We start from the raw sequence: 17,375 nt of genomic DNA on the forward strand, positions 1-17,375 counted from the left end.
AAACCAGCCCTTTGCTTTTTAAAGAGGAAACGTATAACGCAATGAATCCCCCGAGTGAAATCACATGAATCCAGCGAACAATGACCAGGGGACTTAAAGCTGCACTAATCAATATGTTTTATGAACAGATGGTCAGTTGTCAGTTCAGTCTTGTTTCAGTCTCTTTATTAGTGTCACTTTCACAAAACCATTTCTGACAAACCTAAGGACAGTGTCCGGGGAGCACTGTGGAGCTTTTAGTAGCTTAAGTGCAAATTTTCCCTCAGGATTTGGTTTCTGGATCAAAGCAGAGCTAAAAAAAAAAGGAGGTTCAGAATGTCAACATTAATGTTGCTCCATGTCGGATGAATGAGTTAACACATTTAACACAACCATATTACACACAATCTGAAAGCTCCAGTATTGCCCCATATGGACCATTACCATAACAATGTAGTCTCTTTCTGAGTTATGACCAAAACACTGCATGCACTGACCAGTGTGGACAACTGTGTAATGCAGACACAGGCAGATTAACACATGCAGGAAGCTGTTGAGGGGAAGCACTGTTGGTGTAGTACACATTTTCAATATTGGATGATCATGTTCGTGAGAAGCTAAACACGTGGTCGGGATTAAAATACAACTGTGGAGTCTGACGGGTTTATTTTTAGCAGCAGAATCCACTTGAATCCACTGAAACTTTTACATGTGCACCTTGTTGTGTTTGAAGCCGTCGCTGCTGCTGTGCCAAGCTGTAATGCATAACCTTTAAAAAGAAACCAAAACCCGGGGCAGTGTTTTGGTAATTCCTCAGAATTCCTCAAGGTGTCCAAATTCCACACTGGAGCTTTAACGTTGCCTTTGTTTCTTTTCACAGGGTGACCCCGCCGGATGGAGATACGTCGCCCACAGCGTCACCCGGGTGTTCAGATGGGCTCTCTGGTGCTACCGGTGGCGCTGGTGCTATGGCTTTGCCTGCCACCTCCACCCTCTCTTTGCCCATGAGCCAAGGAAAACCGTCTCTGCGTCGCATCAAAGGCCGCATTCACCGCAGCAAGAGCCTGGACAGCATTGATCTGCTCGATTCCAATGTAAGACTGCACCCAACAACAGCGATACATCCATGATTGATTAGTTTGCAAATCATTGTGAGGTACATTGTGTTGTTTTATTCAACCAGAATATTCAGCTTACCGTCACGTATGAAAGCACTTTAGTTAAGTTGCATTTCTTGGTTCGATTTTTCCTGTAAATAAATGTGTGCACACGGAAATATAAAAGCAGTGAAGGAACTCTACCGCTGATAAAAACCGGGCTGTTCAGCAGTCTGTGACAGGACAACCGTTTTTGCTTGACAGAGCCTTTTTTCCGATGAAGGACACGGCATACGAATAACTTTCCATTCTGTCTGTTCATGAAGAACAAACAGAGGCAGAATAGCAACATCATCAACAACAGAAATCACCTAATGTTAGACACTGTAGTTTAAAAATAATCTGTAATATACAGTTGATGTTTTCAAGCACAAGTACAAATATTTAGTATCCTGACATTTTCATTCAGCTACAGCATCAACACACACACCAGACTTCTGCTTATGCAATATTTCCTTTCTCCCTTCCTCTCACTCTGACTGGTTTATTCTCATGAAAAGTATTAATCTGATATAAATGATTGGATAAGCTGCTCGGACCTAAAAACCCCTGACTAACTGTGAGATTGTCCATTGAGCTGAGAACTGCGTTTGACCCACTCTCTCTCCACCGGTCAACTTGTGTGTGTGTGTGTGTGTGTGTGTGTGTAGCTACTGTATGTGTCTGAGTGATGTGGCTTTTGGGAAAGCGACCAACAGTTTATGATGTACAGCGTGCCAACAGGCTACTAATGCATGCTTGGTGAGGTTGTTTTTTTCCTTTTTTTTTTTGGGCACTCAGTCACAGATAAATCTCTCCTGCACATCACCGCTGACTGTCTCTCTCTCTCTCTTTCTCTCTCCTTTCTTAATGCCTTGACCCTGTGTAGATTTCTCCTCTGATAAATGTTCACAGTGTGACATTTCCTCATCCACCCCCACTCTTCCTCTCCAGCTTGGCAGTCTGCAGTGTGTGCGACCTGTGTGTGTTAAAGTGTGTGTGGTCATGGTGTACTTTAGCCGGCCTTAACTGGCAACTGGCTGGTGTCTCTGTGTAAGTGGTCATTATTCTCCCCCTGAGCAGCAGCTGTCAGTGTGTCGTCAGAGCAGGAGAAGAGCGACTCGCTGTGATCGCAGGAGAGAGTGAGAGGAGGCAACGTTTGCAGTTCACAACAAGTGAATCCATTATTAATGAGAAGGAGGCTTAAAGGTGGACAGAGGAAGTCGCAAGGTGACAGGGTGACGGCCGGCCGTGCCAACGTGGATGATGAAACACACACACGCGGACCGTCACTCTTTTCCAAAAATCATGTTTGAAAAAAACAAACAAAAAAATATGTGTGGAAACTAGTCCTTTGAAGATATTTAGATATTTCCCAAAATATGAATTATTAGAGGTAACAGCTAAGCTAATAAGTGCGTCAGCAGATTTCTCTGGTGTATACTTCCACACGATTTGGTGCTGATTTGTGTCCTTCATCTTCATCACTCTAAGGTCAAGCTGCACTCAGAGTGCCCTCTGCTGGACCATGTGTAATTACTTATTAAATTGTTCATAGGTGTGAATGTGAGAATGAATGGTTGTTGTTGTTGTTGGCCCTGTGATGGACTGGCGACCTGTCCACGGTGTAGCCTGCTTTTCGCCCTGACTCCAGTGACCTTTGACCTTCATGTGGAGGATAAAGTGGTAGACAATGGATGGATGAATGGTCTGAGGTACTTCGAGGCTGTATAATTGGAACTCCAACCCTCCCGCCCCTTACATGTAAACATGTTTCCAGACTTGACTTCACTAAGGGCAGTGGTGGGTGGGGCTGAAGCTGCAGAGGCTGATGATGAATAATTAAAAGTTAGCTCTGACAATGATGTTATCTGGAGCAGTCATGAAACTCATCAAGCACAAGGTGGTTGTTTTCTTTGCTATTTGAATAGCTAAAAATCCAATTGTCATTTTCATGATTAATGTTGTGATTATGCGTGTTTGTGTACAAATACCGTGCTATTGAAGAACTGTTGAAGTACCCTGGAAACATTTGTATAGGTGATGATGGGATTTTACAAATACTCCCCAGCCTTTCTATAATGTACACATGACACCTTATAAAGTGGCAGAAGTGACACTGGTGACAAAAGTAAAGAAATAATGTATTGTATTATAAGAAATAACCTAATGAACGCAGGTGCGATTTGTTTTTGTTCCACAACTGCCATTTCATAGAAGGACTTTGATGTCTTGCCCAATCAGAGATGACATCACAAGAGAAAATGGCTTTGAAACAAAATTCACTGAGCAGTGGTGGGTCACGCTGAAGCTAACATAGGACAAGATTGCTGTTTTAGATCAGGCATTATAGGAATAGCATGTGATCGATAAAGGGAAGGCAGTAATGTTAAAAACCACCGCTAAGTGACTAACTGGCTTACTAACAAACTGAAATGACTTTATTACGCGATATTAAACTTGAAGAAAAGCCCTTAATCAACCAAGGATGACAAAGAAAAGGGAGTCAGGCATGATCCATTCAATGATGGACAATAATTTGTTGTTAGAGGGACTGGATTCGAAGCCAGTAGTTGGTAGCGCTAACCCCGTGAATCTTTCAGACCAAGTCACAAAGGCCATGGAGAGGGAGATAAAGAATCTGGTCGGCCTTGTGTCCTGTAGCGATGAGGAGTCTGAGGAAGAGGCGGGCATGTACAATAAAACCTTTATGAACGATTTCAAGTTTTTATTACGGGCCTGCCTCTCAACCATACCAGAGGAAACGGAGTATGCAGAATCAACTGTAGGTTCCATTCACCCAGACTGCATCCTTTCTGATGTTTCCCCCAGCGACTCTGCTCCTGCAAGCGTCCGTGTGTCAGAGGACAGTGATTCCATCAAGATGAGTATAACGCAAACATGTTTGGAAGCTATGGACGACAAAGACACTTTGGCAGAAGAGAGTAAAAACAAAAGCTGGTCTGTTTGGAGGATTTGGCATCAAATGCGGTTGAACTTGATGCATCCATTTTCAAAGAAGGATCTGAATAAGGACTCCTGCTCTCCTTCGGTAACGTCCTCCACCACAATGGAACAATTTACATCTGAAGACGATACTGCGATGTTGCAGGAAAAAGAGAATAACAAGAAAGATTCTTTTTGGAGGGCGTGGTTTCATGTGGGGGGGAAGAACTGGTCCAATCCTCCTTCACAGGAGAGTTTGAAAAAGGAATCCTCTCCAGCAATGTCCTCCACCACATTGGAACCATGCCTGTCTGAAGATGAAACTGAAAGGTTGCAGAAGAAAGAAAATAAAACAAAGCATTCTCTGTTGAGGAGGTGGTTTTGTAGGCAGGAGAAAAAGATAAATCCACTTTCACTGGAGGATTCCTGCTTTCCTCCAGCATTGTCCTCCACCACGCTGGAAACATTTCTGTTTGAAGATGAAACTGAGAGGTCACAGGAAAGAGAAAAAAACAAGAATGTTTCGGTGTGGAGGAGATGGTTCTCTGTGAGGCAGAAGAACAGATTTAATTCACCCTCACAGGAAGATCTGAAAAAGTATTCTTGCTCCCCTCCAGCAATGTCCTCCACCACGCTGGAACCATTCCTGTATGAAGAAGCTGAGAAGTTGCAGGAAAAAGAAAAAAACAAGGATTCTCCGTGGAGGTGGTGGTTTCGTTTCAAGGGGAAGAACAAGATCGGTTCACTCTCACAAGAGGATCTGTAGAAGGATTCCCAATTTTCTCCAGCAATGTCCTCAACCACGTATGAACAATTCCTCTCTGAAGATGAAACAAACGAGAATGTTTCTGTGTGGAGGAGGTGGTTTTATGTGAGGCAGAAGAACAGGTTTCATTTAATATGCCTTCACAGGAGGATCTGGAAAAGGATTTCCCCTTCCTACAACAATGTCCTCCGCCTTATTGGAACCGTTTCTGTCTGAAGACCAAACGGGAGTTGAGCAAAAAAGAGCAGGAAGAATGTTTGCGTGTGGCGATGGTGGTCCTTTGTGAAGTGGAACAACAGGATCATGAGGTGAGATGGAGGCAGATGATCCGCTGTGGTGACCCCGAAAGGGAGACGCTGGAAGGAAGGAGGAAGAACAGGATCAAATCATCATCAACAAGAGGATCTGACTAAGGATTCCCGATTTCCTCCGGCAGTGTCTTCTGCCACACTCGTACATTGCTGTTTGGACCTTAACAGGAAAAGTTACAGGACCAAGGAAAAAAAGAAGTTGTGTGTTTGGAGGAGGTTATTTTCTGTGAAGCAGAAGAACAGGAAGGATGCACATTCACAGGTGTTTCCACTCTACTCCTTTATGCCGTAATTATATGACAAGTCTAATAAAAACATGTAAATTCCAGTACACCCCAGAAGAAGAAAAGCAATTTGTTGGAATGCTGTGGAGTTGTGCTTTGCAACCATATCCTTGATGCTCATACCAATCTCAAGGTCCTCAAGATTGTTCTTTTGTTTAACGGTGGGTGGGGCTAAAGCTCTCCTCATGCTAAATCATTCAAGAAGAAGCTCAGTCAAAGGGATGTAATATGTAAAATATGTACAACAGCAACCTTTAGCATTCACAGCTCTGGTTAGCACATGGAACGAGCAGAGAAGAGAATCAAAGACGTATAAGAGGTGTTTTTCTGAGCAGTTACTAATCTAAAACTCAAAGATCTACAGCTTTGTGACACACACAGGTTCATGGCAACTATCCTGTCCTGCCAAAACAAAGCCAAAACACAGTGTTATCCCTATCCTTAACCAAAATGAGTTAATTTTAACTGAACCACAATCCTGACCATAGCCACTTCCTCAGAAAAGAGGTATTGCCTAGTCGAGGTTTGGTCTCCCATGAGGACAAATGGTCCTGACAAGGTCAGTGTTTTGCCAAAAAAGGTCATACAAGTACCCCCATACACAGGTTTGCATAACTACCTTTTAAAGTACTTCTATTCATGTGGACAGCCTTCACTCACCATTATCCCTAACCTTAACCATACCACGATTCAAATCTTAGCTCAAACTGAGGTTCTGCCTCATCACGACCAGGTTTTGGTCTCCCTGAGGACTACTGGTGCTGACAAGGTCAGTGTTTATGCCAGAAAAGCATGAAGCCTAAAATGGTAAAAACGTATCTTTCTTCTGTGGTTGAGACGTTTTTGAGAGGGGTAGTGAGGCTCTTTGGGTTCAGTAATGTTCAGCATTTCCATTGCTTACTCACTGAGAGCAAATAAACAGTTTGCGACCAGCAAAATGTCATTAGTCAAGCCAGTATTTCAATTAAACATGTTTTCTTAATCCATAATGACATACGATGGCTATTTAATGACTTAATGTATGTTAAACTTAATGTTTTACATTTCCTCTGCCACTGACTACGACTATAATAATGACACTGATGATAATAACTAAAGTAATCAACATAAAAAATGCTAATTTATTAAATTGTACTAGCGAATAACAAGTTTATGTTACTTTTCCACCTCATCGGGTTTGATCACTTCTGTGGGTTCACGCCTGCCACCCAGGACACCGGTCAAATCTCATGTTAATTGTATTCACTATTAACCTGCAGCAAATCTATAGGCTTTAGCTCCCTGATTCCCTGTGGCTTTGATTTTGATTGGAGTGATTAATTAGCTGTTTAACTGCACGCCGCTCCCTGCATAATGACACGCTCTCTGCCCCTCATGTTCGCTCATCCCACGGCACTGTGCGCCGCTAATGTCCGACAGGAAGGGCAAGCAGGATCAATGTTGGTCCTATAGATAGATGAAGCAATGATCCATGACACCCACAGCAGCATGCCTGTAAGTGAGAGGGTCGTATGGAACAGTTCATGTGGAGTGAAATGAAATAAATCAATCCCTCTTCGTGATGTGTGTGATTTGTGGGTTAGATCTTGAGGGAAGTTGTCGAAGGGACGCTTGGCTGCATGCATTACAGGAACAGTGTCTTCATATTATCATGTCCGGCGATCTGCTGTCCTCTGTGCGATATCGATTGGTCACATTAGGGAGTCTGCAGGTCAGCATTTTTTTGCATGGGGACAGAACAGGAGGTGGTGAGCAGAGAGGGGGCGGGGGCAAAATAGAGTAACGAAATGAGCAGAGCGACAAAGACGGATAATGGACGGATAGAAAATCAAAGAAAGGTGAATGATGAGTAATAATATTGATTGGGAAAAAAAAAAGTAGTCGTGGTGTTTTGCTCACACGGCAACAAGCTCAGCCCCTCCCCCAACGGTTGAGGATGACCTATTGTTCTCATCTTTGTGGTCTTTGATTACATGTTTGTTTATTTACAGTATATATTACTTACATACTTATTTTTACTCGGCACCACGTAGGTAAATGTCAGCGCTGAATAAATTACTCTGAGCTGCCGCGTTAAGTGATTAAAGTGGAGCAGAACGCTCAGTGACACACGCTGGGGTCTGTGGGGCTCAAATATTGCCACTCAGGTGTTTGTGCCAGATAAGCTTTAATTCAGTCAAAACATGTAATCCTCCTATATTTAACACTTGGGAGTTATTTTCAGCCTCAGTGAGTGACAGTGTTTCCCTCAGTGACCTTCAGTCGCGCTGGTGTTTTGATGTAATTTTAGCTTTGCTTTCACATCCATCCCTCTGCTGGTCCCAGCTACATTTCCAGTCGCAGCGCTGAAATGTTTTGTTCTGAATAATTTATCAGACTTAAAAGCCATAACAAAGCCGCGCCGTCCTGAGCTAAATTAAGCCAAATGGCATCATCATTCTCTCCGTTTTAAGTCGCGGGCTTGTTGTTTATTTTCTCTTTGTGCACTGTGAAGGAAACGGTGTGAGTGGCGAGCGAAACGTCCAGTCGATTTGCTGGATTTTTTGAAAGAGGAGATTGGATTAATTTATTTCTTCAGCGTTCATCTCATACCACATGGCAACAGCAGCCTCGTCTAATGAGATGGGATGGATTCTCGGCAGCTCTGGATTTAGGCCTTTCTCCTCTGTTTCCATGGCAACACAATTACTTTATAGCCTGGGTGTGGGAGGTTAGGGTGAATACTGCACATAGGTTACAAGTGTTAAGTGAGTGAATAGTTCTTATGTTGACAAAGCGCTGAGGCAAAAACACGGACAGAAGTAGTGGAGTTTATTCATAAATTTATTTATTTGCTGTTGCGAAGAAGTTGGTTAACTGCTCACTAAGTTTCTTTTAGGTTTTTATTTATTGCACACGCAGTGTTATCATTAAAGGAGAATTCTGGTGCAGAGGAACAAAAACCTACAACTGCTGTCTATTTTTGCATATAAACATTAGTATGTGGACAGAGGTTCGGGTTGGGGCGTCTGGTTTGTCTTGGACATAGGCAAAGGGGGGACTTCAAGGAAAAAAGGTTGGGAACCACTGATTTACTCGACCAGTTCTTAAGTACTATTTACTTACCCATATTTATAAATATAGAACCCCAAGTAGAAAACTCATGGAATTCCCCTTTAAGCTGATTTATGTTTCAACACAACACAAAAAAAACAGCATCCTAATAGTTTGGCCGCTGGCTGCAACAGACACTGATCAATAATGGGTCTCACCACAGCGCAAATACCCAGGAGAATATTATGTCTCCATTAAAGTTAGGTTTTCATTTAGTGAAGATGCAGCTCACACACAAAAAGGATGAAAGCGCTGCATATCAAGGTCCTAAGGCTTCATTGGAGACACTGAAATAGAAATCCCTGGTCTGACAAAATAGGTCTATTGTTCTTGGTCCTTTTGACTTTCCACTGTTAGTCAAGTCAAGTGCATCTATTCAAGTATGTCTGTATCTTTTCATCTCTCTGCATCACTTAATGAGCGATGATAGTGACACGTTTTATCGTTAAAAACGGAACATTATGGATTCCACATATTTAATGAAGCTAGGAATGTTGCATAATTAATGAAGCTGCTGGCTGATTTATTCATATATTCTGGTTAAAAAGAAGACGTTCACTCTCTGGCCACTTTTTTAGGTACAACCTGTTCTGCTGCTTGTTAACCAATCAATCTCAGCCATTCATATGGACGTCACGTAGACATGATCAGGATGAGCTGCTGAAATTCAAACCGAGCATCAGAATGAGTAAGAAAACTGATATGAGTGACTTTGAACGTGCCGTGATTTTAGTACCAGGTGGGCTTGTCTCAGAATTTTAGAAACTGGTGATCTCATTTGGGATTTTCACCCACAACCATCTTTAGAGTTTACAGATAATGGTCCAAAAAAGAGAAAATGTCCAGTGAGCAGCAGTTCTCTGGGTGAAAATGACACCGTTTTGGCGTCAGTGGGGAATGACCAGTCTAATATCTACATATGTAATTCAAAGCATGTTGAACTTTGAAGCAAATGGCTTAAAACAGTAGAAGACCACATAGAAGACACTTCATTGTCAGGTGTGGCAGCACAGGTGCCATGTGTACCTAATAAAGTGGCAGTTTAAAAGAAATGTGACCTATTTTGACAACTGAATATACTGTAAACTAGAGCTGAAACAATGAATCTATTTTGATAATCGATTAAACGGTTTAGAAGCTTTTTTCATGATTAAAACAAGATTTCTGATTGTTAAAGCTTCTTAAATATGAGTATTTAAGTACTTAATTTCTTTGCTCTGGATAACAAATAAATAAATGACATTTGAGAACATCATCATTTCCAGGTTTGACGAACACCGATCGATATAATAATAATCGTTAGTTGCAGCTCTACTTTAAACGGAAAGACACACGCTTTAACTGGGTGTATTTATAAAAGGCCTGATATGTACAAGTGACAATAAGTCAATCATTTTCTGTGTTTGGCTGGAAATACAAAGTGAAAACCTTTTGTCTTCAGTGCAGAGTTAACTGCTTTCACACTCGATGTCTCCAGCACATCAGTGGAGGTGTGTGGATGATAGTGTCACCTTTGTCCCTGTAGGCTACGTGTTTGATTTTGATCACCTGTGTTTGTTGCTATCATTCACCAATGTCAACCTCCTCGGTGCCACGGGCACAGACGGATCTCTTGTCTGTGTCTCTAACCTTTCCCTCCATGCTGGCACCAGTGGGCTCTCATTTCCTGTTTGACTTTTAATTTTCCCTCTCGAATGAAATGAGAACGGAACTCGGTCGAGCGAGACGTCCCTGGGGAAGTCACGATGCCTGCCAACCTGCAAAGTGACTTTTTTGGAATCTGAAGTGGTGTAAAACAAATGATAACAAAAAGAAAATCCCACACTCTGTCTAACTCATTTTGTAAGACAGCGTTTTGGATTTTTATATAACTGATGAGTGTGTTTTATATTGTGTCAATTTAGAGTGTCCAATTTACCTTATCCCCCCTATTGCAAATTTATTATTGAATGATTCCCTCCACTCCACTAGGGGGCGGAGTTCCCCCTTCCATCTTGTTAGTTTCCTGTTTAGTTTCCTGTGCGCTAGGTCCATGGTTCTCAAACTGGGGTACATGTGCCAACAGTGGTACGCGCGCTTCCTCTGGTGGTACTTGGAGGAAAATCAGAAATACTGTGCTATAAACCAGGGTATGTGGAGCTGAGGATAAATAAGTGATCATAATTAGAGTCACCTTAGCTCTCGCTCCATCTTAATCTAATTTCACTATACCAGTGTGTGAAGTATATGTGAGGAAGAGGAGGATGAGAGAGCAAACAACTTAAAATAGTTGGCTGAAAACCGAAACACCAAAAGAAATTATTATGCCAATTCTATACCATTGTTTTTTTTAATCTAGAATTGTGTTGTTATGTCTGGGACTGTGTACTTACCTCACTAAAGTCAAGGTATTGCAATTCTATAGATTAATATTCATGCTTCAAAGAATAAATCAATTAAGAATCCATGAAAATATTTAGCAGGATCTCATCGAACATATCAGACAACTGATTGTGACTGAAGGTATGCATTCATACAGTCGTAGCTCGACTCCCAATCGCATTATCTGGGTATTTTTGACTTTTTTTGGAAAGAGAAATGTGGGTTAAGCGGAGCCTGTCGATGCAGAGACACAGGAGTGTGTTTCTGTCCATCACTCAGGAGGACCGCTTGCTCTGGGGCCTCTGCTCTCGGTGGCTGTGCTCTGCACCATTAGGATGTAGGTTGCTATTTTCAGGATACTACCTGCTGAGGGATGTACTTGGCTCGCCGTCTTCACGGCCACTCAGCCCAAGTCCGTTAAATAAGGCGGCGGTGACCTGCTCTGCGGCTGAGTTACTGAGACGGGACCTCATTTCACAAACTGACCACTTTATTTTGGTTCAATGACGTCAATTAGAGTGCTTTTTTTTGTACTCAAGAATTTTTCATTTATCGCAATCACTAATCTGATTACACCGACTTGAAGACCTGATTTGATGGCATTATAAAGAATTCCATAACAGGACAGGGAGAGAAGCTGTCATCAGGTGTCCTAGTCTTTCTTTAACGATTGTTTTTAATCTTAATTTAGACACACAGTCAGGATGTCTTTGAGACATGAGAACAAGGAACAATTATAAAACACAATCAAAACAAAGAAAAAGATGAGGGAAAAACTGTTGTGTAAGAGATTTTTAAATAACTTTTTATAGAACAATTCTTTCTTCATCTTAACCCTTAGAGCACAGAGCATTTTCCATCACTATGTTTAAATATACAGTACAGAGGGTATAATAATTTGCTATATAGAGTATTTTATATCCTCTTTCTTCCACACAACCTGGACAATCTGATGACAAAAAAATTCACCAACTACATAAACACACCTGAGCAAAAAGGTACTAATAATGTTTAAAATCGGATTGAATTTGTGAAATTTGGAAATGTGTCACAGTTCAAAGTTCACTTTTTATCGTTTTTATGAACAAAAATAAAATAAAAATTGTCTATTTTGGGACTTCTGCACAATTATTGCTACTTTATATCACTACTAAAAATGTCATATAAAATGAATCCTAACTTTGACTCAACAACATATAAGATGAAAAAAACAGCTTTTTAAAGCCTGAATATGTGAAAATTTAAAAATCCAGCATTATATATTTATTTTAATATTACCCTGAATTATAGTCACTCATTATTTGACGTGTCAAAACACAGAGACACATACACAATTCCATGCCATCAGTTTACTTTGGCTCTCACTTTGCATGTTTCAAGGATAAACAACACTCTGAAATCGTACTTTTCTTCCCTTTATTTACAATTGTAAGGGCAATGTCTAAGGTCAATTTATGTGGAGTTTTTTTTGTTCATGCAATTAAATTAAATTAAATTTAATTTAATTTAATTTAATTTAATTTAATTTAATTTAATTTAATTTAATTTAATTTAATTTAATTTAATTTAATTTAATTAAATGAGGACGTCTATGGTTGAATGCAGCGTCCTGAAATTCCTCACACTTTTTGGAAATATTGTGTGTATATTGAGTGAAAATCAAAGGAAACGGACGCCATGCTCTTCTGCCTTTGAACTACGGGTTGCTGTAGCAACAGCAGTAGTGGATCTCTATGTTTGATCTGTGTAAAGGTTGATGACATGAAGCAGCAGCATGAGCATGAGCACTTGGCATCATTCACACTGCATTATCTGCCGGATATACACACATTCTCGTTCATTAGAGTCGGTCAGCGAACGCAGACTGCGACCAGAGCTTTGTGATGTCATCTCTTAAACTCTTTCTATTGAAGGTAGGGCCGTAATGCACTCACCTGCCACTTTATTAGGTACACGGGAAGTGGCAGGAGTGACACTCACCGTGGGGCCTTCTGTGTTGCACGTTCAGAGACGGTCTGCGGCCATGTGGTTGGCGTCAGTGACGCTAGTTAACTGCTGCGCACTGGATATTTGCTCTTTTTCTGTAAACTCTAGAGATGGTGTGCGGGGGGGGCGAAATCCCACTAAATCAGCACTTCCTGAAGTACTCAGACCAGCACATCTGACACCAACAACCACACCATGCTCAAAGTCTCTCAAATGACATTTCTTCCCCATTCCGATGCTCAGTTTGAACGTCAGCAGGTCACCCGGACGATGTTGCTGCCATGTGACTAGGAGTACCTAATAAAGTGGCTGATAAGTGTAAATCCCAAAGGAGTCATGTTTGCAAATGATCCATAGTTTTGTCAAGGATTGTGTGTGTGTGTGTATCTTTATGAGGACCAACTTATAAAACATGTGGATAGTCCTCACTTCCTGTCACATTTTAAAGGGGACTATTTATGAGTTAAGACTTTGGAGTAGACTTAGGTTAAGGGTTAGGTATTTAGTTGACTTGGTTAAGGTTGGGCTAAGGGGCTATGGAATGTGTCCTTACTAAGATAGCTGTGCAAGTGTGTGTCTGTTTTGTGTGTGTTTAAGAAAGATGAGTCAGCATCTTTGGCCAATTGACTCACACAGCTCAGGGACACGCTGGTCTCTGTGGCCTTTGGGGTGAAAGGTCACATTCAGCCCAAAACAAACAAAACAAAAAAAGCTGCAAATGTTTAAATGGATGTTTTTAGGTGAAGACATGTTTTATTACATTGTCCTGATACATGTTTATTTACTGCTTATAAATGCTAAACTGAGAGTACCTACCATTGTTTTGTATACTGTGCAGTTCTTCTCTGTGGCCACTAACAGTGTTTTTGCCACACTAAGACATTCGAGCATTCGAGTCGAGCACAGAGCACAAACCAGGTGAATGAGAGTGTTTGTCCAGCAGAGGGCAGAGTTTCACTGTGAACCAGAACCGTCCTGGACAAACAGAGCTCTGGTCTCCATTTTAACCATCTGAGCAGCAGAGGGTGGTTTTGTTTTTCCACCATAATACGTCATATATCTCATATGTCGCCCACATGTGCTTACGCTTACACACTTTTCATATCACTAACATGTGTTTGGAGTCGTTTCCAAGCAGTTTGTGAAGTGATGTGGATGACATAAAGAGAGGGAGTGGAGGGAGTGGATGTTAAAAAAAGAATCCGATGATATACAGATAAAAGCGGATTTTTGTTTTCTCCTCAGCTCCCATCAAAAATGAGGATCTCTTTGTCTTTTATTTTAAAGAAAAAAACACAACCGCATTAATCTCACATGTGAGCTAAATGTGTATATGTCACTATTAAATAGTAAAAAATACAAAGTGAATGATCTGCTGATGTCTGTGCTACTGTGGCTGCCTGTGACACAGATGCCAGAAAAAGCTTAATTAAGTTAGAAATTTACATTCCAGAAAAGCCCACTGGGGATCACACTGCGGAGTGAAGTGACAGATCTGTGTAAGCATCCACACAAACACTGAGATGAGAACACAGTCATCAGCGTTTTCAGTTCAACAATTTGATCTTATCTTGAGGCAAATGAGAAGAAATGTGAAGGTCAGGTTTTTTTTAGCCTTAAAGCTGAAGTGAGTAACTTTTAAAATACAGACAAATGCGTGGCTGAAGTTGCCAGAAAAGTTTCAGTAAGCGAATAAACACTCGCCTGTTTCAGGTGAAGGGTGCGACATTTGAAAAATGCTGCATTGTTTCTGTTCACAAAGACCAAACGGAGGCAAAATAACCACAGAAAGTCACATACTGCGGCTTTAAAATCAGCAGGCGTGACTGAGGCTTTGAAACAAATCTATTAGAGATGTTTGTTGTGGGAGCAGCTGAAGCTGAAGACGGCCGCGTGGACAATTTGTCCTGATGTTTCTTTGTGATGAAACACCAAAGGGAGACGTGAACTCCCCGAGCTCTGAGTTATGTGTGTTGTTATGAGGTGTTGTCAAGTCTTAGCTGAAGATATTTCATTAAAAATGAGAGTGAGTGAAGAGCAGCGGGGGATGACTGATCAGTCAGGTGATGGGGATTTTTGCCATCCGTCGCTCAGCTCCCTTTCTCTGTCTTGTGTTCTCTTTAATTATATCATTCTTTCCGTTGCTTCTTTTGAACAATAGTTTGCCTGGTGCCGTCTGTATGAGCTCAGTTAAGATGTACGGTAAAGTAGGGCTGCACAATTTAAAGTAAAGCATGCAATATGCATTGATATTGATATTAATATATTAGTATGTCTGTTGAGATGATACATTAATGTATTTCAAACTAATATAATCCTGAATCTTGACCGGTAGTGGGTTGCAGTTCATACGGACACGGCAGGACACACAACACGCACACACTCCGTCACTGAAACCTCTCCCACCTGACAACACAGGCAGGTAGGAACCAAAAACACGAGGGGTGTAAATAAAACATAAATTCACGTTCAAATAATCACCCATATTATTTACTTACACATATATATCAGAAGATATTAGATATTCTATCTAATATTCAATGTACATAACTATATTTAATAGCATATAAGATTATAATTAATGTTAAATATAAACTTAATTTATAATCATGTGCAACTGAAAAAGAGGCGTCATATATTAATATGAATACAAAACGATATAAACCATTACCAAGGTTACACTAACAAAAAAAAAAAATGCTTTTATTGCAAAAAAAGAAGATGTTGTACTTAAAATATTCTCTGCTACTTTAAAGAGTGACAAAGAATTGTAAAAATAAATAAATGAAAGTCTAAAAACATAATAAATGTAACAATATAAACGTATAAAAGTCTCTTCTTGTTTCCCTGCCCACCAAGTAGAAGTGATTTAAGGAAAAATGTGATACGGTGCCATTTTGGGAGAACATTTTGGGAGAACTAAAAATAAAGTTCAAGTTCTATATACATTTATATTTTGCTATTGATGTACTGCATGTTTGTTGTATTGTGCAGCCCCACTGCAAAGAATATGGTACTTTTTCAGAATCTACTCCTAGCTTTGACCAAAGAGAATCAGAGGACCCTGTTAATTCACACACTTTCAGGCGTTCTCTGTGTGTTTCTGGCGTACAGTCAGCGTACACTCCCTCAGAGCCTCTGTGATGTTGCCAACAGATTAACTGTGCTGGTACCCTTCGTTATTCCTCCTGCTTGTTTTCTTTTAATAAAGCCCTCTGGCCTCCTCTGTCCCGGAGCAGGCTCGCTGGGGAAAAACGTGTAAGAAGCCAAGAAGGTGGGCAGGAAGTGCAGTCGAGGTTTGTTTGTTTGTTTGTTGGTGGACAAACGGAGCAGAGAAAGCAGACGAGGCCTCCACTGGAGGCTGGAGCAGGTCACAGTCGCACAAACCCCTTTGTTCGCTGCAGTGACAGTGAATGTGATGTCTCTCTGTGACATTGTCTCTGTTGATCCTGTCTCGTCCAAGTGAAGCGCTGCATTCTTGTCTGACAGGCTGGCAGCCAGACACACACATCCATGTATATGGGGACACACACACACACACACACACACACGCGCAACACATGAGGCTATAACATGTGTTTTTTTTCTGTGTGTTTTGGCCTTTAATACACAGGCAAACTGTGTTCTTTCTGGAAAACTGCTAGAATAAGGGTGGGAATCACAGGGTTCCTCATGTTACGATACGATACATGGTCCACGATACCAATAATATCACCACACAATATATTGTAGAGCTGGAACAATTATTCAATTATTTTTAAAATAACAAAGAAATCATTAAAAGTGAATCAGTTTGATTTGTGGACAAAACATCAATCATTTTTTAAGGTGTTCTGATATTTTAAGGACCAAACGATTAATTGATTAATCGAGAAAATAATCGACAGATTAATCGATTATGAAAATAATTGTTAGTTGCGGCTCTAATATATTGCAAGACAATCATATAGCGATACATCAAATGTCATAAAATGTCTGTAAAAAGTTAAAAGTGCAGGATTTTCTCTATTTATTCACAACATAGAGAACAAAGTGCATAAAGTCTATGTATATGAACGTGGCTGGAGCCGTCTCTTAAATAATGTGATGTATCGCTATATGATTGTCTTGCAATATATTATATATATGTTATCACAGAATCATTGCATGGTGATATTATTGGTATCATGGACTATGTATCGTATCGTATGCCTTAATATATTAATTCAAATATCGATATTTTTGACCCATCCCGATGCTAGAATGAAGTTTTCACAATATCCATTCATATTATATCTCGTTATTTCCTCTCTATTAATTATAATTAATTATTAGTCTGTCTGTGAATCAAACTCACAACCTTCCAGTTGAAAGACAACTCGCTCCATCACTGAGCAACTGTCCAACCATTCACTTGACCCGCTTTAAACTTGACAGGTGACTCACTGAGGGCACCAGTGTGTGCAGACTTTGACGGTGTTTGGATGAGAAATGTGGACTAAAGTAAAATAGTCAAGTCAATAATATCACGAGC

General features: G+C 40.7%; 1 protein-coding gene across 9 annotated transcripts in view; it reads left to right on the plus strand.

Moving 5' to 3' along the window:
* Positions 1-864: 864 nt before the first annotated feature.
* The window catches only part of tjp1a (tight junction protein 1a), an 82,060-nt gene continuing 65,549 nt past the window's right edge, over positions 865-17,375 (plus strand). For 6 of the 9 annotated variants that reach the window (XM_044040404.1, XM_044040405.1, XM_044040402.1 and 3 more), the window contains exon 1: positions 881-1,073. In XM_044040404.1, coding sequence (XP_043896339.1) covers positions 948-1,073 — 126 coding nt within the window. In that variant the 5' untranslated portion in view covers positions 881-947. Of the gene's footprint in view, positions 1,074-17,375 lie in introns of all 9 variants that reach the window. The other 3 variants (XM_044040409.1, XM_044040410.1, XM_044040408.1) reach the window with 2 other exon arrangements.

Source organism: Solea senegalensis, linkage group LG12, assembly GCF_019176455.1.
Source record: "Solea senegalensis isolate Sse05_10M linkage group LG12, IFAPA_SoseM_1, whole genome shotgun sequence".
Lineage (NCBI taxonomy): Eukaryota > Metazoa > Chordata > Actinopteri > Pleuronectiformes > Soleidae > Solea > Solea senegalensis.